The following is a 25,848-nucleotide window of genomic DNA, read 5'->3' as shown; positions in this document are numbered from 1 at the left end:
GACAGGCTTCCCTTGTACAGTAAAAAGGGTCATTTTTATTTTGTTTCCTTTTGGCTTATAGTAGTGATGTACTCTTGATCACGTCTCGTTTAGAGCAGTGCTGGCCTCCATGCGTTCACTAATACACTAGTCTTCACTATTGGTCTTTTACAAGCTTACATTGGTTGCGGCGAAAAAGAAAAGAACTCTGGGCACTGTCGTTCCAGGGGCTTTGACTGGGAGTTTCTGTTAATCTCTCCTCAGTCAACTTCTGACGCCAAGAGTGGCTCATTCGGAGAGGGACGGGAGCAGGTCCGCTGACTTGGGAAGTTTATCCTGCGCTCGCCCTCTGCTTTAAATTACGGAGCCTCCTCATGCTAAGCAACGTGGAGGTTAAGGGAGGAAGAGGGGAAAGTGTTTCTCACACACAAACCAGCAACCGTGTCAGCTGCTGCTCAGTGGCTTTGGCTCTGCGTTTTAAATTAACAGCATCACTCGTCTTTTTGCTTTTTGTCCTTTTTTAAAGGTGGATTGTGGAGTATAAATACTGCACCAAGGACCTGGCTACAAAAAATAAATATTTATATTGTATTTATATATCTATATATATATATGTGCAGTGATACTGTGGCTGCCGCTGCTTTTTGATTGGCTTCGTTAATATTTGGCAAAGCGTTGCCACTTACCCACTCGGTGAAGACGTACAAGAACGCCATCACTGACTCTTTGAGTTCAATGCCTGTTAACTGCGGGTGTAAACTGCTGGTGATGGTGTCACTTACTACCAAAGAAGTGTGGAGCAGGGCGGGAGAGGGCGAGAGTGCGTGAGCGAGTGGGTGGGTAGAGGGGCGATGGGTGAGGGGAAAGAAGGTGGGAAAAGTTAAAAAAAAAAAAAAAAAAGTGAAACTTCAGATAGAGTGGAGGTGGCTTCTTCCCTATGAAGCTGGCCGATGGGTGTCAGATACCAAGGCCCGTGTGTGTCACTGAGGAGATAACCCGCTGGGTGGGGACCAGGGTCTGGGGGAGGAAAAGGGTCAGAGCTCAGAAAAATCTCATTAATATGCTCTAGTAGCTTAATGACATCACTAGCATGAGCACTTAGAGGACGGAGCGGGATCTTATAGTTCTGTTGCCCATCTCAAGACCTAAGAACAAGAACGATTATGAAGTTTAGCCAAATCTTGCATAGAAGTGGTTAGAATTTATTGCACATTGGAACAAAAATATATATATATTTTTTGTTGTTTTGGAAAAGACCATTAGCAATAAAAAATTTTTTGTCTGTCTGTCTGGTTTGGGGATGTACATTGGCTGACAGCATCTAAGTTCTAAGAAGAAAGAAAAGTATAAAAAATAAAAATAAACATGACAATGGCATAAGCCAGAAGCCATTTCCTATTTAATAAGTTAATAATTTGTATTTACAAAAAGGCATGCCAATAAAATAAAATGATATATTACAGTATTTATAATTCTCTTAAAAAGAATAACCACACGTCAGCTTGTTTTGTGCTGTTTACGATGTAGCCTGTACACGTTACTATACATCCATCCTAGCAGTTAGCAGGGTCACCGAGAAAAACGCCTTCCCAACCTGGTATCAGGCGTAGTACAAAAAGTACTACGGATGGTGCCGCAGAAGCAGGCTTATGAAAGCTGGACAGAGTTTCTAATGGTCCGACAAGATAGAAAGCTCTGCTTACTGACTTGCTGTGGTCTGTTCTATGCAAAACTAGTCAGGTGGGCTGTGCAATGACATCCAGAGTGCTTCTACTGCAAGGCAGATTGGTGTGTCTCATTGTGGGTTTTCTCCCTCCATTCTGTGGTTCAGGAAGAGTTTATTTTGATTTGGTTTGCATGCTGGAGTCTCTCCTCACTCTTTGTATCGACTTCCTGACACATTCGGCTGCAGCATCTTAGCTCTGAAATCTAGTCATCAGATGAGAAACCCCTGGGCTAAAAACTGTCTTCCCTGAAGCGGGAGACAGACGGAAGCTATGACACTCCCCCGCAAAGCCACCCTCCAACGACAATGGGCAGGTCCCTAAGCAGATGGCAAAACTGGCCGAAAGAACGTGCTGGGGGAAGCTGGAACTTCTTAAGAATTCATATTAAGTCGCTTTCTCGTGAGAACCAATGCAATAAAGAAACCAAGTGGGCTGGGTTCAGAGGCGGCCCCATCTCTACTGAGGTCCCACCAGTGACTATTCTAATAATAAATGAAAGAAACCACAGCTGTAGCTCCAGTGCTGTGGCCCTCACCCACCTCTGTGGGTAAAGGAAGCCCTGCTTGGTGGAAAAATGTGATGGAGGCAAGAGGAACCGTGCAGTGTGTCAGCTTGTGACAACCCCTCTGTAGAAGAGAGGCCTGTTCAGAATATCTGAACCCCTCTCCACATGGACCCAAGCCCAGAGAAAGCCACAATGCAGAAGGACGTGATACTGATGAAGTGAGCACCCCTTTACCCCCAACGAAAGGTTGTTTTAAGTTCCCCCAAATGACCCTCTAGAGATACCATGCTACTTTGAATAGCACTTTTATCTCTACCCCCAGAAAAGTCAGTTCTCCAGTATGAAGGCTAAACAATCATCATAAATATTGCAAGATATAAATGAAAAAGATTTTTTTGATTTTTGTTTTTAGCCCTAGGATTTGGTTTTACAGTGACGTTAATACAAGCCATTTGAGATCAAAATCTCCCCATGTATGGGACACAGAGAGCAGCATTAAATAGTTCATCTTTCAAAATGTGCAACAATGGCTGTATGTTAGAGATGTCTGTTAAACATATACACACAACGGATCCATCTGCTTGTTGGACTGGGTTTGTTTTTTGTTGGTGGTGGTAGTCAATTGGTTGGTTATGTTTCCCTACCCGGAAGGTGTACGAAAGACTTCTAAGAATTCAGAAAGAATTGCAGCGGGTATGGAACGCTTACCATTTTTTTCCTCCAAATACAGTGAACGGTGCAGGGCTGGGTCCTGTCCAAAGGCTGACCCAGTGCAGGGGACAGGATTAGTAGCGTCCTGCGGTGTATGGTTCTCATGCATGACTTCTGACCACGGCATGCCATCATGCAAATCATTTCTACGCATTGAACGAGCACAATGTTTGGAATTGGCCTGAGCAAGTCCTCCTCAGCCTGAAGAAACCTGATTGTTTTCCCCCACCCGTCTCCAAACCACGTGAAGCCCATGTGGAGAAGATGCGGCTTATGGCAAAGAAACTGACAATTAAATGACATGGGCTAAATGTGAGTGTGTGTTTTTTTCTTTTTCCTGCTTAGCCTAACTAACGTAAGAATGCAAGTAGAGTTTGCATGAACAAACAGACTTTTAAATTGATGCTTTCTGCTTCTGAGAATCAACAGAATGAAAAAATAAAATCCATTTGGCTGCAACGGAAATACACTGGTCCCGGCAGCCTCGCCTCTGTTTTTGTATCCTGTTAGTTTTGTCCTAAGTTGCATTGACTGATGTGGAACATGCAGTAACCACCTGCCCAAGCATTAGAAAAATCTGTGAGTCCAGGGAGCAGGGTCCTTTGCCCTTGGCAGGTCACTGCTCAAGATGCAACCGTGTTACATGGTAAGCAGACTACGTTTGGTATAGATCTTCGGGTTAAAGTGTCTCCACAGCTGTTCTGCATTGATAATATTCAGGAAGTTTGTAAACAATCTTTCACTTGCGAGTTTTAAATCCGTACAGTGTTTAGTTTTTGCTTCCCTCTAACACTTGGATTCTCTGACCTCTTTTTGTCTTCTGGCTCTTTCCCTTCTTCCTTCCTCTGCCCGTTGCTGTTTCTCCTTCTCGGGTTTAGTTACACTGTCATAGGATGGGAGGGAGGCTGTAGACGGGGTGCTCTCTTTTTTCTCCCGGTGGGTGCCTCCATTCTCCAGCTTATTGGAAGTTGTCTTTTTGCAAACGAAGCCCCGCCTTGCTAAATGTCCCCGGTAGGCGCGCTGCAGGACCACTGCCGACACCTCTTCCTGCTTGCGCCGCAGCGTGGTCGTGATTGGCTCGTAAGACATTTTGGAAGGATTGGATGCCACGAACCTCTCCTCCATCTGCTGCCGGAGGATGTCCAACTCTCCGCTGTCTCCCAGGACCCGCTTGGTGAAGGCAAAAAGGATGTCCAAGCAGTGGATGCGATCCCCGCTGACCATTGGCAGATCCATGGCAATGAGCTCTATGGTGTTGGGCTTGGGCACTCGGAGAGGATGCTCCAAGGCATCTGCAAAGTCTGCCAGCTTACTGTACTCGATGAACTGGGTGGCATCGGGGTCGAACTTCTCCCAGATCTCATAGAAGGTCTCAAAGTCATCCTCACTCAGAGGGTCTGCACTTTCCTCCGTGGCTACGCTGAAGTTCTCCAAGATGATGGCAATGTACATGTTCACCACGATCAGGAAGGAGATGATGATGTAGCTCACAAAGAAGAAGATGCCCACTGAGGGGTTCCCGCAGTCTCCTTTAAAGCCACTCCCTGGGTGTTCCTTATCCAGACTGCAGTCGGGGGGGCGGTTTAGGATGGGCAGCAGCAGGCCATCCCAGCCGGCCGAGGTTGTGATCTGAAATAGGCAGATCATGCTGTTGCCAAATGTCTCAAAGTTGAACATGTCATCAATGCCAGCCTCGTGCTTTACATACGCAAAATTGGACATCCCAAAGATGGAGAAGATGAACATGACCAGGAAGAGCAGAAGGCCGATGTTGAACAGAGCAGGCAAGGACATCATTAAGGCAAAGAGCAGGGTACGAATCCCTTTGGCGCCTTTGATCAGACGCAAGATGCGCCCAATACGGGCCAATCGGATGACTCGGAATAGGGTTGGGGAAACAAAGTATTTCTCAATTATATCAGCCAGGAACATTCCTAAGAAGAGGAACAGAAGATATGTTACTGAGCCCGGAGATGCCCTTTCTCTTTACTTATGTCGCCTGGCACTATGGAACCCTTAACTTCAAAGGACTTTACAGAATGAGTGCCTTACTATTCAATCGGAACCCTCATAATAAAAAATTTTCTCAAAAGAAAATCGCATGTCTCAAACATATAGAGAAGCCGAGAAAACAAGAAAATGGACACCTAGGTACCCGACACCCAGATACAAAATTTCCTTCCACTCATCACCCCCAGAAGCAACCACTATCCTGCAGATGACATGTATCACCCCAGTGTCTTCATAATTTTGCTATGTACGAACCCATAAATAATATATAGGTAGCAGCCTACTATGTTTAAGGAATTATACCGTATCTCTCTTTCTAGATCTCTAACTTGCTTTTGAGACGTAACATTATGTTTGTGAGATTGATCTCTGGTGTTAAATTCGTTTTTTTTTTTTCAGATTTGTCCGTTCAGAATCCGAATTTGGATTCTTCTCCAAAATGCTATCAAATTACCACATCCACAAACAGTGAATGAGAAGTCCTGGCTCCGCCCCGTAACTTCACTACCCAATGGCTGTGGAGCCTTAGTCCGCTAATGCCGCTAATTCTCAGGGCATCTTCTTCCTGGCTCTGAAAAGATATTTTTGGTTCTCATTGCCCCATGTTCCTGCCTTACCAAACTAGCCTACAAACTAAAGGGACCTCTCGGGAGCAGTTTTCAACTCAAGAGCTTCTAGATTTTTGTGTTTAAAGCCATCAATCAAAACCCAGTATCACCAGGTAAAAATGTCCAGACGTTAATAGGATATAAAAGTAGAGGGTGGGGCTTCCCTGGTGGCACAGTGGTTGAGAGTCTGCCTGCCGATGCAGGGGACGCGGGTTCGTGTCCCGGTCCGGGAGGATCCCGCATGCCGCAGAGCGGCTGGGCCCGTGAGCCATGGCCGCTGGGCCTGCGCGTCCGGAGCCTGTGCTCTGCAACGGGAGAGGCCACGGCAGTGAGAGGCCCGGGTACCGCAAAAAAAGAAAAACAAAAACAAAAGTAGAGGGTGAAACACGCACATCAGAGGGCCTTTTTCTGTTTACATTCATCCAGGGGTCCACTTCCACCAGACCACTTGCCTTTAAAACTAAAGAGCGATAACGGGAGCCCAGTGAGGGGTCGCAGAAGGAAGAGGAGATGAAAAGGTTGGGAGATGACAGCTGAAGGCATGGCAGTGACACCACGTGCTCTTCCTTCAGGGTCTTCTCTTGCTGTCGAGGCCCCCACGAGACAGTGTGAGCACATCTTCATTTAAATAAAGAAATATCTTCCAACCATAAGGATTCATAAATATTGGGGTAGTGAACTGCAGGTTTTAAGGTTTTAAGCTATTTTCAGCTTTCAAGAAAATCTCTACCTCAGCCAGGACTCAAGATGATTTCTCAGCGCTCCTCTTTTTACTTCTCAATTAAGTCATAACGTAATACTTGCATTCCGTACATGGTGGGCAAGTAAGGCTTCAGAGAGAAGATGATGCCTCAGTAAGGTTCTGTAGGATGAATGTGTATTTGTGCCCAGAGAAGAGGGGAGAGAGATGGGCAGACAGCAATCCAGGCAGTGGGATCAACATTTAAGGGGTCCTCCAGGAGGTTCCAGGGAGAGTTTTACCCAAACTCCTCTTAATTTAAAAAGATTTTTTCTAGCTTTTGTTTCTGAACAGATTAATGACATTTTAAAAAATCCCAATTATCAGAAGAAACTCTTCTTCCTCCTTATTTTCAAGTACCATCTGAGAATAGGGGGCATGGTTTCGTCTGTGGGTCTTCCATCCCACTTAGTGATGGGTGGGCAGAAAAAGTTTAAGAAACGTGGACAAGGGTAGCATGGTCCAAAGTGTGTTTCGTGGGAGGTTAGGAGTGCGGAGCTGAGGCCAGGGGGCTGGGCTTGCTCGCTTAGCAGTTGCATGTCTCAGTAACTGCTTTGTGCCTTTGTTCTTCATGATACTTACAGGGCTGTTGTGAGGGTTACAGGAATTAAAACATGTAAAGCACTTAGAATGGTGACCAGCACATAGTATGTTCCATTAAACTCTTAGAAACATTATTATTGCTTGAAAACAGGGTGTTGTGGTTGAATAAAGGTGGGATGATGTATTAAACAGAATTCTTTACTCCAAGACTTTCAAGAGCCTCCTGTAGGCTAATGTGCCTTGTGACCCTCCGAAGGGAAATTCAGTGTATTGTACAGTGTTGCCCAAAGTAATTCCATCATGGGATTCTTTTCTTGGGGAGAAATGTATGAGATTAGTCAACACATTTTTGGACACGCTGCTCTGGAGGACAGAACTAGAAAGTGGGAGTGCAGCTGCCTTCTGGTGGCCGTGGTCACCACCTTGCTAAACCAGCTCTGGAGCCGGTTCCCTGGGTCTCGGGCACGCTACCCCTGCTAGCGTAAGTCAGTCAAACCCACCTGGAACCAAGGTAGTGTTTCCCCATTCGAGATGCCTTTTAGGAAGGCAAGGAAATTTGGGGGAGGGCGATCAATAGGACAGCATTTCCACTGCCTGCCAGGACATGAGCCCTTCCAGGCCCTTAGGCTGAAGCAAATGCCACACAGTCACTGTTAAAAACCAGCTTGAGTTCTGCCTCTGCCATCTCCTAACTGAGTGACCCTGAACATCTTCACAGCAAAGATAGTAACATACCTTGCTTCCTGGGCTGTCATAAGGATCAAATGAGACAACACAAGTGAAGAAACTCTCCAACTACTTGGCACCATAAAATCTTAGTAAATGAGCATTGCCATCAGCAGAAGTGCTGTCACCACCAGAATGTTCCTCATTGATGTCCAACTTAACAATCTCTTACCAGGCCTTTTTCCACTTTATACTGCTACTGTAGCCGGATTTTAAAATATATTTCTTTTACCTTACCTGTTAGAATGTAAACTCTTTGAAAGCAAGAACCAAATCTAATCTTTTCCCCCTCTTCAGCCACAAAATTTACAACCCGAGACTACTATGAAGACTCATAGAAACTTGCTGACCCATATCAGCGATTTGGGACGGGCCCACAAGTTGACTTGGGGGCCGCCCGCCCTGGGTGTAACCCGAGAGTAACCTGCCCGCCCTTCAGCCCTGTGTCATTCGTTGCACTCCCCGGAATCCCATCCTCAGGGCCAGTCAGGTCCCTCTCCCGTCCTCGCCTGCCCCACTCACCCACAATGGAGAGGATGACCACCACGAAGTCGAAGATGTTCCAGCCAATGGTGAAGTAGTAGTGCCTCAAGGCAAACATTTTGAGCACACACTCACAGGTGAAGAAGATGACAAAGACCAGGTTAATCCAGTAGAGAATGTTCTCCATCTGCTTGCTCTGCGTGTCTGTCTCCACCATCATTGTCACCATGTTGAGGCAGATGAGCATCATGATAACAATGTCAAAGGCTTGCTGAGTGACAAAATCAAAGACGATACCTTGAATTTTGTTCTGGGTGGGGAGGGAGGGAAGAAGACAGAAGAGGCTTCATGAAAACCTTCCCCAGCAGACTGTGGGAGCTGCCACCCTGTTTTCTTTGCTGGAATACTGGCCAGCTCTCTGCTGCTGCTCTATCAGGGTATCAGGAGCATGGCTAAAGACCAAGGTCAACATTCCCTCACCAAGAGTTTTCTAAAATTGCCACTCTTCTCTTTGTGTCTCTGCCATCACACGTTTCTGGGTGTCTTCCTACCTCTCCAGCTGCTCCTTCTTAGTCTCCTCTGCCGGCCATTTCTTCTCTAAATCTCTTCTTCCTCCCTTGGAGAGCTCATCTACCATCTATTCCTACTGCTCCCATATTAGCTAGGTACTTCAGTTTCCCAAGTGTTTTCTTCTCCAGCCCGTATCTTTCCTCTGAACTCCGGGGTTGCTTGTTCGATATCGCTCCTGGATGACGCATAAGCATCTGAAAGCTCAGCAAGTCCAAAGCAGAGCTTCCTCCTTTCCTCTGCCCCTCCCCCAGCTCGCTCTCCTCTCACCGCAATTATTTATCCAGTCTCTAAGCCAGAAATCTGAGGGTCATTCCCGCTCACCCCTCTCCCTCATCCCCCACCGAATCCACTGCAGGTCCTGTGGAGTCTTCCTTGAATTCAGCCGCTTCATTCCATTTCTGTGGCCCTCCTCTAACTAAGCCACCAACATCTCCCCTTTTGGACTTCTAGAAGGGTCTCCCGACTGGTCTTCCTGCTTCCTCTCTTGCCCTCATCCAATGCAGTCTCCACAAAGCAGCAAGTGTGATTATTTAAAAACGTAAATGGTTCACATCACTCTCCTACTTAAAATCTCTCACTAGCTTCTCATTGGACTTGCAACAAAACTCCTATGGTTGACTGACTTAAAAATGGCTTTCAGGGCTTCCCTGGTGGCGCAGTGGTTGAGAGTCCGCCTGCCGATGCAGGGGACACGGGTTCGTGCCCCGGTCCGGGAGGATCCCGCGTGCCGCGGAGCGGCTGGGCCCGTGAGCCATGGCCGCTGAGCCTGCGCATCTGGAGCCTGTGCTCCGCAGCGGGAGAGGCCACAACAGTGACCTGGCCGCACTAATGTTTCCTGCTTTTAGGGCCTCATTTGCTTTCCCAGGATTCCTTTCCCCAGCCTTCTGCCTCCTTCTCATCCACTCAAATAGACCCACCGTAGTGAGGCTTCTCCCACAGCTCTGTTAAAGGAGATCCCCCCCAGCCCAGGCCTCCATTATATTCTGTCATGGCCCTTCAGTTGATTTTTTTCTCACAACACTCTGCATTTTATTTATTTATTTGATGTGGACCATTTTTAAAGTCTTTATTGAATTTGTTACAATATTGCTTCTGTTTTTGTTTTTTTATTTACGTTTCTGGATTTTTGGCAGCGAGGCACGTGGGATCTTAGCTCCCCGACCAGGGATTGAACCCGCACCCCCTGCCTTGAAAGGCAAAGTCTTAACCACTGGACCGCCAGGGAAGTCCTTGCATTTTATAATAACTGTTCTCTTACTTATTTATTATCTATATCCCCACTACACTGTAAGCTCCATGATTGCGTTGTCTAAATTTGTTCATCACTTTTTGCCTGGTGCCTGGTACACAGTAGGAGATCTGTAACGATTTGCGGAATAAGTCTTTATTAATGCTTCCTACCACACTGAGCGTTTATATTTTAGTGTGGAAGAAAATACGCTCAGGTTCCCACGTGCAAAGTACTGAACAGAACTTTAGAAATGGCAATCCTCTTGCATTCCCTCTGATCGCATTTCTGTCACAAAGTGGAAACTACCATCAAGGAAATATAAAAAAATGTTCTCTTTCTTAAGATCTCCCTGATTTTTTAGATACCTAGGCACTTGAGCTCATGCTTATTTTCAGGATTACTTAACTTGGTGGGTTTCAAACTGTTCTGCAAAGCCCTAGGGTTTCCTCTCCCTCAGAAGTTGGTGAGGGGGGTATGCCAGGAACAGGGTGTGTGGGGTTAAGTCAGGAAAATGCTCTGGGACTCCCACTCTTGATTCAAAGAAAGTAGCTTCACTTTCATTTTTGTAAATTAGGTTGCCAGGTAAGCTTTTAAGAGTTCCGCTGTGTTGTTGTTTTAAATAAAAAGTTACTCTATTTATTTATTTATGGCCACGCCGCACAGCTTGTGGGATCTTAGTTCCCCAACCATGGATCGAACCCGGGCCCCCGGCAGTGGTAGCACAGAGTCCTAACCACTGGACCGCCAGGGAATTCCCTAAAAAGTTACTTTAAATAAAAGTTACAGAAGAAGGAACTTTGAGCGTGGCTTTTGGGGGTCATGTCCCACTCGGTGGGATGTATGGCTTCAGGAGCACAGCGTCTCCTTCTCTGAAGCAAGAGAACCACCACCAACACAGGGTCAAGCAGAATCCCAGTCCCCAAATCTGTTTTACAAAAGGCTCAGTTCAAGGGAGGAAATCAGGCCACAGACTCTCCCAGCTTCACCCTCTCCTGCTCCCACAGATAACCGGAAAGAGGCATTAGCTTAGCTTTCAGGCACATCCTTGCAAAGACTTACTTGTTAAGCAGAGGGCTGAGAAAATAATGACCAAATCCTATCTTGTACTGGTAGGAAAGAGATCAGCTTTCATTTCACTTTCCTTTGTTCATTTTTAGTGGGTCTCTTAAAACATCTCTCTACCAGGGTCACAGCCAATGTGGTCAACATGCCGATTCTCTGCTGCTGCCCAAGGATGCCTCAGAGGAAAGGTCAGGTGCAAATGCAAAAGCCACCCCATACCTTAACTCCTGTTCTTCTGCCGTCTTCCTCAGATCCCTGCTTGCGAGATCTCAGTTCCCCGACCGGGGATTGAACCTGGGCCCTCGGCAGTGAAAGCACAGAGTCCTAACCACTGGATGGCCAGCCAATTCCCTTCCTCCGATCTTTTGGATGGGATAGCGAGGAGAGGATTGGAGGGCCCAGGCCGCCCATCATTTGCCCCTTTCCTCCCTCTGCAGTAACTCTAGCCATGTCTTTTTCCACACGGGGCCTCACTCTGCCCTGGGCCCACACAATGCACTCACCAGGGGGCGGGGGATGGGTTTCTGTGGTTTCTTTGAGCCCAGCTTTTTCATGGCATTGTAGTACTTCTTCTGTTCTTCGGTCATGAAGATGTCTTGACCTCCGAAGTAAAGGAGGGAAAGAGAGAACGTGCAATTACAACTGGCTTTCACATGCTACAAGTTTGGACCTAAGGTGCAACCCTGAGAACCGAGGGGGCTTTACCCCCTTTACTTTCCAGAGGTCAGTTTAGCTAATGGTCATCCCAGAGTGAGGTAGACCTGGGACAACTAATCTAACTCAAAGAGATACTTTGTTCTCAGCTTGGGATTTCTGAGACCCGCTAGGGGCTAGGAAGGAAAGAAGGAAGGAAATGGAAGTAACAGACCTCCAGGGAAGGATAAACTTGAGAGCCATGACTCTAAACACATCTTCGTACATTTGGGGAGGCCTGCTTTCCTGACACAATTCTCAAAAAAGCATTTTAAAATGAAAGGATTTTCAAGTCCTGGCTAATGGCCCATTTATTTCCGACAATATTAAAATTTTAGAAATCTTGGTGGGAGCAAACAATTTGGGAAGTTCCTTGGAGTTTGTTGGGACAGGCTCGGTTTATAAAATAAATGACAAGAGTAATCTTATTTGCTTTGGAAAAATTGTTAATGAGCTGGGACAAGTAAAGGAGGTGAGCTTTCCGAGGTTCATCTCTCAAATCCCAATGTGCTGACGGTACCGGGGATTAACACAGATAGTGACAAGTCGAGACAATTTCTACTTCTCACTAAAGCTGTTCAACTGCTGCCTTCCTTTTCAGCTGTCACTAGACCCTCTCTGACCCTACCTCCCTCTGGTGGGAGGCCAAACCTAGTAAAAAGCCTCCGGGATTGCTAGTAAATTTGGTACCAGTAAATCGCTAGTTTGGTCTAGTAAATGTGGTAAACCACACACTGCAAAATCCAGCACAACAGAACGGGCTGGTTGGGACTAATGTACAGTGGGGCCAGTGCCACAGCGAGGTGATGATGCGGATCTTAGAGAAAGAGAGGCGTTCCTCTCTAGAGAGAGGGACGGAAGTGCCTCTCGTCTGGGATGAGCCCCGGCCACTGGCAGCGTGGGGAGGAGACCTATCTTTTTCTTCTGCTGGTTGAAGTTGTCGATGATGACGCCGATGAACAGGTTCAGGGTGAAGAAGGAGCCGAAGATGATGAAGATGACAAAGTAGATGTACATGTAGATGTTGTCCTCGTACTTAGGCTGCTCATCAGGCTGTCAAAGGACAGGAGAAAGGAAAGGAGAGTCAGCTCCTAGCTTGGGGGTCAGGTGGGGGATTCCGACATGCCAAGGCCGTCAGCCCCGCTGACCGCTTGAGCTGCTGAGCCAGCTGGGGTAGGGGAGCCCGAGGTTCTCTCTGCCTGTCTCCTTCTCCACGCTGGCAGGTCCTGCCCCGAGAAGGCATATGATGCCTTCCATGACGTATGTGGAGAATATGCAAATCGTGAGGCGAGGGGGAGGGGAGGGCTGTCTGCTAGGAGCCACGCTTATTTCAGGTCAGCACTGAAGAGCAGACAGCTCCATTAGGGCCAGGTGAAAACCAAGAGCCTAACCACCTGGAGGCGCTGTAAGAGAGTGATGACTCACTGAGAGGGGGAAGGTGACCTACAATCAGTGAGACAGGCAAAAAACGTTCTAACCTTCCCTCTCTTTCTTGATGAGCTCCACCATGCTGCTTGCTTTCTAACCAGTTAAGAAGGTCGTGGTTTCACCAGGTATAACCTTACCTTTCGGGAATCTACAGCTGCATACATGATGTCCATCCAGCCTTTGAAGGTTGCCTGGCAAACAGAGTCAGTCATTAGACTGTGCCTGTTAGGGGGTGGGTGGGAGTCTGGGCAGAGGGTCCCAAAGGCAGGCTTAGGTTCAGCGAGAACACAAGTCAGGGAGTTTGGGTGCAGCCTCACGTGGACACAGAATTTTCTGTTTGTTAATACAGGTCCCAAGGGAGCTTTGTCTAAGCCCTGAACGTAACATCAAAGATTGGCAGAGAAACATGTTGGCGGTGGTAACTGGATCAATACTTTTACAAAAGGTCTTTAAAATGGGTCTGAGAAGGTCGCCTAAAGCTAGGGCAAACTCATATTTATGAGTGGCAGGAATCTACTGAGTTTACTTAGAACTTACCCCTCCATGAAGGAGTCATATTTTAAAAAGGTGTTAAACAAGCAATGGGGGGGGGCCTGAAAAATTAATAGTTGCATTAAAAAAAAAACAAGGTCAGAACTTTCCCCCTCCTAAGATACATACACATGTTTAGCCTATGGTAGTGGCAACAGTGGCTCATCCTAGGCAGCCCCTTCCCAGTTCTCCGACTATACCTAACCTGATTTTGGAAACTAATATGGGTAACCAGTTTAACAGTCTCCATGTTTTCCTTTCATTCTATGTTTTATTTACTCAACCAGATTCTCAGTTTTTTCAGGGCCTGGGCAGTTCTTTATTCATCTGATGGCTCTGGTACTGCCCAAGCACAGTGCCTTGCATGTGGTGGGGACTCAATACAATGTTTGGCTGGCTGATGTGCACTGGTTTCCTGGAGCTGCTCCAATTTAGGTTCAATCTGTGGGTCCAATTTCTTGAACTGGGAGAGAAGAGCTAAAGAGCTCTTGAGTGGGATAAACCACTGCTCATCCCATTAATTCCTACAAGCTAACAGTAAGTGCTTACTATACACAAGGCCGAGTTGAGAGCTTCACCTGCATTATCACATTTAATACTCCCAACAACTATGACATAGGGACAGTTGTAATAGTAACGAAGAAACATAATAGCAAACACCATGAATTAAGCACTGCTATGTGCCAGGCATTGTGCTAAGAAATGTTAATAAGTTATCGTGAATCCTCTTAACTACCATGCAAGGTATGATCACTCAAATTTAACAGATGAAGAAATAGACTCAGAGAGGTTTAGTAATTTGTCCAAGGTTACGTATCCAATAAATACCAGAGTGTGGCTCAAACCTACATCTGTTTGAGTCCAAAGACTAGGAGCTTTCATTGTACTCTACCGTCTTGTCAAACTCTCCAAATAATCGACCAAAGAGGAAGAGAAAACTAGACATGATGGAATGCTTCACTGTTTATTGTGATACATTAACTTGAGACCTTTCTCTGGGGTTGAGCTGCCATGAGTAGCGGCATCATAGCACCGTCACATTGTCATATTTAGTTAACTCTAGTGTAGCTGTTACGTGGGATTGTTCTGCTCCATCAATTTTTTTTTTTTTTTGGTCTATGCACTTACCTACTTTTTCTTTCTCTTTAACTACATACTCTGTCATAGAGAGAGATGGTGATCTCTCTGCAATTTTATTGTGCTGCAGGAATCCTTATTTGTTGATAAGCAGAACTCTGAGCACAGTGACAGATCCCCTTGGCTGAGGTTTTGGAGATGTCAAAGTACTCAGGAAAGGTGTCTCCCTGGAACTGGTTTGGGAAATGACATTGTCCCCTGACCTATTAACAGCGATCCTGATTCTGAACGCAGGGTTGAGAAGGAACCAAATGAGATTTCTGCTAGCTTTCTGGATTTCATAGGACGGAGAACAATCCTTACCACTTGAAGAAGCGCCAGATATCCTGCCCCGACGTTGTCAAAGTTGATCTTCACGTTCTTCCATCTGATTTCTGTATTGTTCCCCTCCATGAGCTTTTCACACTCAGTTTTATTGTTGACATCTTCAATTTCAAATCGGATTTCAGAAGACTCATTAAAGCAGTAGTGGTACTTTCCGGCAAACAGATTAACTCCCATGATGCTGAAAATCAGCCAGAAGATGAGACACACCAGCAGCACATTCATGATGGAGGGGATGGCGCCCACCAAGGCATTCACCACCACCTGCATTGGAAGGGGGAGGTTGCTGAGTGTCGGGAAGAAGTACAGGCACGCACACTCTTTTGATTTCCAGGAGGGGAATGACACTTTGTGGCTTGTTCTGACTATGGAAACATTATGTTCCCTTTGGAATTAGGGTAACCAAACAGATCCATACGCAGGACCAAAATTTTGTATATCTATGAAGTATATTTTGAGGAATTCTAAAAATTGCATATTTATTTCATTGAACACAAATTCTCCTGCCCAAGTTGACCTAGGTCTCTCTCCTAGGCATCAACCTGGGACCGAAAAAATTATTTCATTGTCTAGTGTCCCTTCTCATCAACTCATAAAATATGCCCCCCATGGGAAAATCTGAGTGATTTCAAGCTCACTAGTTGCCTTTCGACAGACATTCCCCCTCTGCAAAGCAAGGTGAGGTGGTTCAAAATCACAGAGAACTCCCCTGTGGGGTTAGCAGTGTCACTCAACGGTACATAGAGTCTTTTTTATGACTGTGCAAGGCCAGTTATCTTATTTCAGGCAAGAGCTGAGCATGCATTTTTTGCAGGCTCAAGAAAAAAAAAAAGCTATATTCCCTCTACCAAACAGTATAAAATAAAATCTGAATGGTTGTGTTTTTCATGCAAGATTCATTATTCTTCTTCAGGCTTTTTTTTTTTTCTGACTTTGCAGGCTTCTAGACCCGAGTCGCCCTCTGCTTGGCTAATGCTGGTGTCTCTCTGCTCAATCTGGGGTTTGACTCAACTCTTCACGATGTATTATTAGAAAAAGGAATAATTTGGGTTTTTTGGGAGAATTTTGGGTTAGATCACTGGTCTTGAAGCCCAAAAACTGGCATATTGTTAAAAATCACTGACTACAGTAAGCTCGGGAGTGAAAAAAAGCCAAGGGAAAGGAGCTCCCTCAGGAATTAAAGTTTCCGTGTTGTTTTTAACTTTGATTTTGCTTCACACTGTAGATGAGAATAGCTAGACAACACTTCCACTGCGGTAGCAGTTTTCACTAGAGGAGTTCAAAGTGCTTTACAAAAATAGCATTTCAGGTGGTGGGGCAGAAAGCAAAGCTGATGTTCATTTCTTCCCTGATTCTCACTGGCTGTTGTCTTTAGCAGGACTGCTAAGGCCCAGAAAGGTGACCCTAAAATGGGAAGCATGTTTCTTCCTTTTTCTAGTATCCTAGGAGGATAAGTGGAGTTAAAATAAAGACCCTGGATATAAACAAAGTCTTCTAATGTTTTGTTAGAAGGAGGTGACAAGCATCACCACCTTCCTCCATCCGCTTTTCAGTGCAGGGAAGAGAGAGGACACGCTGCCAACCAGCACAGCATGGAAACGGCCAAAAGGGCCGTGCTGTAGAAGGAACACCAGGGGGCAGCTCTGGGCTCTAATTTGAGCCCGATTTGGGACCAGGTTTTCCTTATCTTCTGTTTTGGCCTTAGATTGTAATGTCACTCATTGGAACACGTGGCTGAGAAGAGCTGTCTGTTCTGTCCTGTATAAAAAAGGCAACGATATTCTGCTAAGGAGTCACTCTCCCTCAGATTAAAATATTAGTTTTGTGTTTCTCCAATTCATGTATGAAGGCCTTTAGATTGAGAGGTAGTTATTTCTTAATTCTTAGACCAAGAAATCTCTTCTAGATGTAATAGCTCTGTCATTGGTATAAAATAATTATACTTCCATTGTTCATTACTTTGAGCAAGGAAAGCCAGAATACCTGAAATCTGGGAACTCCCCAATGTTACTGTGGAGAATGATATTCATATTATTAATTTATGTTACCAAATTTGTCAGGTGATCAGATATGAATTTTACCTCCTCTTTCTACAGTTGCCTACCCTTTGATGGGAGTACTTCAAGGCAATGAAATGTGCAAAAGAATAGGCAAAAGGAAGATGACCCACAAATGGGATAATTTATTTCTCACAAGTTAAGGGAGTAGGTTATGTAACGTTTCAAAAGCTCAAGTCTATGTGACAGCATTTTGCAGCAGTGCTCAGGTGAGAGAGCGTGACCTTCTATTAGACCATCACAAGTGTGCAATACAGAAGTGGGCCCCAGAAGATCTGAAACCTAGAAATCTTGCTTTTTATATCAATTCAGAGTATACCTCCTCTAGGAATTCTTCTGACTACCTTAACCTAGTCTAACCTGTCCTACATAGTGTCTGTGTGTTACAGTTAAATACGGGGTAATATTTCCAGCAGGGAAGAATAATTAGCCAACTGACTAAGAAATCTCTTTGCACTTTTAAACTCATAGATATGCTCAAAGGAATCAGTACACAGAAGTATTTACTGGGCCTCGTTCTCTGATATATATGACATAAAAATCCTATAAAATCCAATGTACTTGTGAGATGTAAATGTACTTTCACTTATAATGAAATGTACTTTCATTATAACCAAAAGAAAAACTTCTTAGCTTCATTTCATGAATAAAACAGTAAAGAGCTGATGAACTTTACTAATAATTCTTCCTTGTTGTGAACATTAGCTAATATTCTCAGCAACCAAAGAGCAAGAAACCATGCTTTCTTATTTTGAACTCTTACACTATAGACATATATATAAATGATAATTTAAGTTTCCATGGATAGTTACATAATAAAGTGGATCTCCCCTTCTGCTCCCTAATAACTCAAGTTATTCCGTGTCACCTTTAATTGTGATGAAATTCATTATTGTTAAAAGTTAGGTATAGAAATATTACTCAAAGCTAGCAACCTATAAAGTTACTTTTTGCAATGGAAGTTTATATTTAGCAGTTGAGAGAAATCTCATTTGATGAAAAAATTCCAATGGGTACTAATTCTTTCAGCATTTTTGTCTTCTCTATAACGCCTAGAACGTTATTGCTCATTAAATAATATAAAATCTGTCAAATAGCTTTTAATATCTGGCAGAGGGAACATGGCTTTAATGGACGACTACATACTGACAATCAACAAAAATGCATGCATGTTTCACAGCATTACTATTCTGTACCCTCAAAAATTTAACAGCACAGCAAAATCCTTAAATGAAGATTACTATGGAGGAGAGAAAAGCAAAGAACTACGTTCAGCATTCCTTTGCCGACAGCATGAGTGTTTCAGTGTTCTGGTCTTTGGTTTGAGGAAGAGACTGAAGCCAGTGTCCCAGGACAGGCTAGGGCCTTATGTTCCCTCTCAAGCGAAGGTCTGAACCTCTCACCGGAGCAGCACAGTGACAGTTGAGCCCATCTGCATTGATGGTATTCAGTTTGTAAAGATGTCTTGTTTAAAATTTTCTAAGGGGATAATCTCTTAGATTATGCAAGTGTTGGCACACACAAGGACCCAAACCAAGAAATGAAAAACACAGCCCTGCAGAAGAGTAACGTTCAAGTAAAACGTAGGTCCCTAATTCTGTTCATTATTGGGGCAAATTCACTCCTCCCTTCTTGCACAGAAGGGCTGGGGAACTGCAGGAAAGGAATGGGTCCTGAGTTTTCACCTCCGGCCCAACCAGAAGTGGCCGTGCTGTCGCTGACTGGAGCCAACCAAAGGAGGTGACATCCTTTACCATAGTTTTCCTTACTGAATGTTTACTGTTTGAAAGCCCGGCTTTGGGTTCAAACTTGTTCCTGCCCTTATTATCTCATTTGAGAAAACCTTTACTAATGCTTTTCAAATAAAAGTGTCTGCTCTTCTGGTCACCCATTCCAGACCTCTGGGCTCCTCAACTACTTGAAAGTTGACAAGTAAAAGTGTTGAGGGAATGGAAACTGCGAGTACCGGAAAGGTGAGGAAAGAAGGAGGAGCTAAAGGGAAGAGGTGTGGCCACCAGAAGCACTCCTGTGTTCAGACAATTCACGTAATTTCCTCGTGAGCCAACTGGTGGCAGCTGGTCAGGGAGGACCGCCTCTGCCACAGGTTGGGACTGGCAGTAATGGGCACCCAGATGGAGAAAGTCAGTAGCAGTGTCAGTTGGGCATCTTTTTCTGGGCTTTCTTTGGGTATCACCAGTCTCCTTTTAGGAGTTCCAGGACCCCTCCTGGGGCATGTGGAGGATCACAGGCTACTTAGTTTAGGTACAATCTTGCAATTATTATCTTCAGTTTTCAGTCACCAAAACGGATTATCAACTTTATAACAAAACTAGCAGGACTTATTTAAAAATTTTAACTAACCCTTTCTGAAAAAAGTGGGAAGGTGGGCTTCCCTGGTGGCGCAGTGGTTGAGAGTCCGCCTGCCGATGCAGGGGACACGGGTTCGTGCCCCGGTCCGGGAAGATCCCACATGCCGCGGAGCAGCTGGGCCCGTGAGCCATGGCCGCTGAGCCTGCGCGTCCGGAGCCTGTGCTCCGCAACGGGAGAGGCCGCGGTAGTGAGAGGCCCGCGTACGGACAAAAAAAAAAAAAAAGTGGGAAGGTGGGAGAGGAGGGAAGAGCATTTAAATCCTGTTTTCAGTGACACCATGGCCCCCTAAAACACTGAGCCCTCTGCAATATACTTTCCCCTTACATTTAGCTCGAGCATAACAATGACCTGATTGCACACATTCTGAAACCTCTCTTACCTGTGGGAGAAAGATTTAGAATCGCAAGTTTTGTTTCTTAAATTAAAATAAATTTATGCTGCTGTGGAACTGACCTTCCTGCAGACGGTGTCAGGTGGGCTGCATAAAGCTTGTATTTAGTAAACCAAACTGTGGCTGTGCTACAGGAGAAATGCACACTTCTTGCAGAAAGCATTTGTCTGGATAAACTAAAATAATAAAATTCCCAAGTCCCAGTGGAATTTTCGTCTTCCTGTACAGATGTGGGTGGCTTCACGAAACAGTGGCCAGGAACCCACAGATGAGGACTGAATGAAGCAGCACTGTCCTGGTACCTCGTTTCTCTGAGCAGTCTTGCTTCACGTGAACTACCACAACAGTTTAATTTTTATTCCTACATTCTGATATCTGCACGTTTAAAAACGTATCCTCTGGTTTGCTCTCCTGCATGTATTCAACATCTGAATTAAAATGAGTTTTCTTGGTCTCGTTAAGTATAACAGACCTCTCTGATTACCATAGGACAACCATTACCACCAAAAGCCAGTGGTCCATTTGATTTTACGGACTTGCGTGTCTGTGTGTCTGTGTGGGTGTGCGCATGCTCGCGCACGCACATGTGCACACACACACAATTTTTTTAAACCAAGAGAGACAGCAAAAAGGCACCAAAAGAGGGAGCCTTATTTCTATAGTTGGCAGGGTGACAGCACCTTGCACTGTTTGGATTTGGGTGGAGCTATCGCCAAAGCAGGAATAGCAGGTGTTGAGAAATTTCAGGAGAACTAGCTGATAGTCACCTAGCATCGTACCTGGTTGTTATTTTGACAGTGTTAGGACAGGGGACCATACGGCGTGGGCAGAGGGGTAGGGGGTGAGGAGGAAAGCTTTGCTATCAGACAGAGGCTGCCAGTCCTTACGGGACTGGGCTGAGAACAACAAGGTGCAATAAGAGGAATCAGAACAGAAAGAAAAGCATTTCTTTTCCCAGGGCCATGCCAAATTCTGCTCCGTCCCCAGTTCCAGGCCTGCCATCCCGTCTTCAAGCCCCTTCTCGGCCGCTTTCTCAGTGACTCCAAGGCCGCAGTCCTCACCTGGCTGACGCCCCTACACTGCACTCTCCCTGCCTGCGGCCTCTGCTTTTCAGTGGGTCTGTGGGTGACAATTCCCCTTCTTTGCACCTGGTGATTCTCCCTATTAAATCAACAGCCCAGAAAGCCGCCCCAAAGTGCTACAGATAAGCCAGGCCAGATGAGAATAGCCAATGTTAACATGTTCTGCGATGGCATGTCGTTGGGGGCGGGGCCAGTATTAATGTGATGAGGCAGCTAAACGCGACTGCCCTTGGGGCAGGTGCGGGGGAGAAAGGGTGGAGGATCAAATCAGCAGCTGCCCCCAGAGCTCGTGTGTGAATGGCCTTTCCACCACGTGGCCCGTTCTAGCATGCTTAGACAGTTTCCACTGGCATGCAGAAGGATCGGCTGCTCTTAGCATCTTACCCTCATCCCTTCAAATCGTGATAAGGCTCTTAAGGGTCTCAAAGCTCTTAGGGTCCTAAGGGACTTTATGGCACCTAGTTCCGAGTAGCCCAGGGCATTAGCTATAAGGCTGACTAAAGAGACCTACACGGAAACAGAGGAGAAAAACAAAAACAAAAAAAGGAAACAAAAGAAAAAGAAAACAGAGGTTCCAGAGTGTTAGAATAAAGCCCCTAGCACTGAGTATACAGATTGGGCCCCGCCCCCCCCAGGAAGAGGAAGTGGGTAACACCAGCTGCCTACTTCAACTTGGACTCAAACGACCTGGAAGGAAAGGTGGTTGAGAGGCAGAAGAAAAAACACAAAGGGAGGAGAACGCGGAGAGAGGGCAGTAGAACAGACATACAAGTTGGCAAAGGGAAGAGGCTGAAGGGAGAGGGAGAATGAGGAAGTTCCATTGGAAGGAGAGGAGCCTGAACAGATGACAAAAACCTTACCCTCGCCCTTTATAGTCTCTGCAGGTCCCCGAAGTTCCCATTAAATTAAGCCAGACAAACTTAATGGTACCTATGGAAAAGAATACAGATAAATACACACACTCCACACAGGCTGCCCCCTCCTCAGCTCATTCACCATGGATTTCCAACAGGGACAAGCTCTCTTACTCCTGGTTGACAAGAAACCATTTGAGAATTGGATGCGTTACTACATCAACAAGGAAACGTATTCAATAAGTACCACAGCTGACTTTGCAGTCCCCAGTAAGAAAAGGACCAAAAGAAGAAACTTCTTGATGGAGGTTTGGCTCCATGGGAACTCACTTAAGTGATTCTCTCACTTTTAACCGCAACAATCCTTCCATCTTTTAACTATAACCATGACTCCTTCATGGCCACGAGAGCTTGGGTGGGTCTGGACAACTGAATCCGTATTTTCCCTTATAATCCCCATTCTTTCTCTCCAGAACAGCCCCAAAAGAACTGGCCTCAGGTCTGTCCTTTCCAGGACAATCTTCTATTACTTTCATCATCAGAATAACAGCTGGAAGGGTTCTTGGAATAATGCTTTATTTATAGATGAGGAAAATTGAGACCCATACACAAGAATTTGCCCGGTGTCACACTGGCAGTTCTGGAGCCAGGATTAAAGGCTCAGATGCCTGATTCCCAGGCCAGAGCTCTTTCTCCCATGGATAAGTCACCTCCCTCACTGGAAGGTTGGATGACAAAATCTCAGTAGAGGATTACGGTATCTGAACAATTTGGAGTTGAATATGTTGCCATGCTGGGGAGAAGCAGTCTGGTCTCCGGGCCTAGAGTCACGGTCAAATTCTTTCCTGCTCTTCCACTGGCAAACTCACCTCATTCTGCCAGAGGTCTCAGAACCACGCCGACCCTTAACTATACCTAGGGCTGCCTGGGCCTAACCGGAGAGAGATGTAGCTCTTCAGGGGGCACCAGACCTGAGATACCTTTAGTTAGAATGTTTGGGCTCCTGGCTTTCTTAGAGCAGTCTTTCCTTTATATTGCACCACAAATTCTGGGATCGGTTAAGATGTTTCCGTCAACAATTCTTAAATTCCCTCTACTGGGAAGTGGTGATTACAGATCGGCTTGGCCTAAACTGGCATTTTAAAGCAACAATCCATAACTTAGTTTCATTTGTTGCTTTTTCTCTCTAGCTGAGGGATTTACTTCTTTGATTCTGTATCTCTGAACTGTAAAAAAAAAAAAAAAAAAAAAAAGTTGCTTTAAATGAAGATATTTATAATTAAGCAGCAGGGGTAGAAGTAGCAGGTCAATGACCCTAGTGAGGGTCATGGATGAGCAGGCTCAAAGGTTTCAGTTTTTCAAAGGGTTGTGAACCTTCGACTATGCCTGTCCTCGTAACCCATTAGTGCAGGTCTCTCCTCTAGAGTCCTGGGCTGTATCCGAAGCAAATCTGGAATTAAATGCTGCCCTATTAGGCCACTCATGCTCTTTGAAGGGTAGGTGGCTCAGAGGTCAATTTCTGTTCAAAACAGGGCCTCCAAATCCTTATCTAGAACGCAGTAGTACCAACCAACCATTTCCCCTCCATCCACCATTAACAGGAAGACTCTCCATGGAGGTGTCTTTTGCCTACTATTGTCAAGTGCAGCCAACTCTTAACCCCCAAGAATCTATAGGTACATCTGAAGGTAAGTTACCTCAACCAAATACATGAGTTCAAAATACCTGAGTCAACTTCATCCTGTGAAACTATGCCAGGTAAAGACTGCAAAAAACTAAGTTTCATACAAGACAAGACAACCCAAGTTCTTCTCGGGGCGGGGGGCGGTGCGTAATTTGATAATAAATAGGCCTACCTAAAGTGGGGGGAAGGGTGGAGGAGGTACAGATGCCAATTCAGAGGCTGGCTCTAAATGGTGCTGAGAGAGAGTCTGCCGCTCAACTCATCAATCTGGCCAAGATCACCCAAGACAGGATCAGCAAGCATCCTATCTGGGTTATTCCTCAACAGTTAGGGGCAATTTTATAATCTGCTGAGTCTCCATGTTAAACTCTCACTGGACATAATCAGAACATCGTTTAGAATTAAGGAAAGAATCAAACCTGAAAAAAAAAAAAAAAGGAGTTGAGGGGAAGTCAAAATCCAGGGTATCTGTGGCTTCAGGCATTGAAAAAAAGGGAGAGACACTGGGTGGCTTTTTCAAAATGATGTGAACATTTTCAAATGGAGAATGGTTTCAGTAGTCTGAATTCAGGATGAGGTGAATGGTCTCCGCCAAGTTCCCATCCCTGGAACCGATATGCTGGCTAATCTCCGGATCTGATGTGGTAAATTTCCCTGGGAAAAGATGACAAAATTCTTTTCCAGGACAAGATCTCCAGTGCAGCCAAGGACCTGGGCAAAAGAAAATGTTGTCTCTGTTTGGGAATTCACCTGGCTTATAAACACAGCGAGTTAACCTTGGAAGTTGTCTAGATCATCCCCATGATCCTAAAAAGTGCTCTGAGCAGCTATAAAGGGCAACAAGGAAGAATGAAAATCCATTAGGGAAACAAACATGGTGATGAATAACAGATTCAGATATCAAGTCACCGGTGGATGAAATGGGAGGAAGAGAGTCTCAGAGATGCTCCAAAATGAGGACCTAAAATTTACACCTGCTGGATGTTCTAAAATGCCAAAGGCACTAGACATTTTGTCCAAAAGGACAGCAAAAACTGACAGTTCCACATGTCCAGGTGTCAGCCTAAGCCTTATTCTCCGCCCACAATTCAAAAGTGGCCAACAGTGCAGCCACGGCATGGACCGGGGCTCCCCCCGCCCCCAGCATACTCTGCTTCACACTGGTTATTTGTGTACGTGTCGCATCTTTTCAGTCCTTTGAGAGGAGTGACCTTGTCTTCTGCTCTCTGTATCCCCCCACAATACCTGGCAGGAGGCTTTGTGTTGCGGATGCTCCGTAGACATGAGACATGAAGAACAGATGCACTGCTCTGTCCCAGAGAAAACAGAAGGAAGGTCCTGGGAAAGCCCTGTTCCTGGGATGCTGGATTTCCACAGCCTGGAATCAGGTCAGAGTGGCCCTGCAAGCCAGTGTGAGCTTCCCAGGGGCCGGGACTATGCCTGCCTCTCCCGTGACTCCCTATGGCTTCTGGGACAATTCCACACGGAGAATGGCATTTCATTTATGTCTGTCTACTAGTCACTGGTCCAGAGGTATTCTCAGGAGCCAGTGTCAGGTCTCACGGCAATGTAAGAATCCAGCAACTCCCCAAAGCTAGGGGGATTTAAGGATTATTGTCAGTTGGCTACATGCCTTTCTCATGTTTTTTGTTTCCCTGCCACCCAGTATAAAAAGTACTAAAAATATTTGCTAAATAAATAAATGGTGACATGCAGAATCGTTAATGCTTTTAGCAGCTTATTTGGGTACCAGAGGAATGTGGGATACTTGATCGATACTCACAAATTCTGGGGTTGCCCACCCCAGAGAGAAGAGGAATAGAGTAGTAGAGGTTAGGGTGAACAGGAGGCAGGTCATGGTAGGGAAGAGCTGTTTCTGAATCACAGCTTTCCTAGGGCTGTTGGAAGTGTGGCAGTGGACGTATCTATCCGAGTCCTTGGAAGGTCCAGAAGATGAGGGGCTTCTAGGATTCCCACGGGTGTCCCACCTGATTCTAAGTGGTCCTGAGGAGTTCCAGTGAAATGAAGACTCCAGAGCACTTCCCCTGTTCTGTAGAAAGCAAGCTGGCCCAGTGTCACTTTAGTACTCTGGGCCTTATCCCAAGCCCATTCCTTAGCTCCTAGAACTCGAGCTTTCCACCTGTGAGAGGTAGAGTCCCTTCCATCCAGGGTTGCTGAAACCTCTGGCTAGGAGGCTCTCTTGCTGGCAACTCTGGGGCGATACCTCTCCGGTTCACTCGGATGGCAGACAGCGACCCCCTCACTTCATTTAGGGATCTTCCCAAAGGCTTGCGTTTTGAAATGGGGAATGTAGATAGGAGCACAGTGGCAGCTCTCGGAAGGAGGCACTGAACCACGGAAGCTGCACATGCTGTGTTGGGAAAGGAGTGCATTAACAGAGCA

General features: G+C 45.7%; 1 protein-coding gene across 1 annotated transcript in view; it reads right to left on the bottom strand.

Annotated features, from left to right (window-relative positions):
- Positions 1-31: 31 nt before the first annotated feature.
- The window catches only part of SCN8A (sodium voltage-gated channel alpha subunit 8), a 171,902-nt gene continuing 146,085 nt past the window's right edge, over positions 32-25,848 (bottom strand). Inside the window, exons 21-27 of the mRNA XM_029204589.1 lie at positions 21,292-21,414; positions 14,987-15,271; positions 13,153-13,206; positions 12,503-12,640; positions 11,398-11,502; positions 8,071-8,341; positions 32-4,856 (exon numbers count right to left, since the gene is read on the bottom strand). Coding sequence (XP_029060422.1) covers positions 3,709-4,856; positions 8,071-8,341; positions 11,398-11,502; positions 12,503-12,640; positions 13,153-13,206; positions 14,987-15,271; positions 21,292-21,414 — 2,124 coding nt within the window. The 3' untranslated portion in view covers positions 32-3,708. The remainder of the gene's footprint in view (positions 4,857-8,070; positions 8,342-11,397; positions 11,503-12,502; positions 12,641-13,152; positions 13,207-14,986; positions 15,272-21,291; positions 21,415-25,848) is intronic.

The sequence above is a fragment of the Monodon monoceros genome, unplaced genomic scaffold (assembly GCF_005190385.1).
Source record: "Monodon monoceros isolate NGI ecotype Baffin Bay Population unplaced genomic scaffold, NGI_Narwhal_1 Super_Scaffold_6, whole genome shotgun sequence".
Taxonomy (NCBI): domain Eukaryota; kingdom Metazoa; phylum Chordata; class Mammalia; order Artiodactyla; family Monodontidae; genus Monodon; species Monodon monoceros.
The sequence above is the reverse complement of the archived record's forward strand: the minus strand, read 5'-3'. Positions and strand labels throughout refer to the sequence as shown.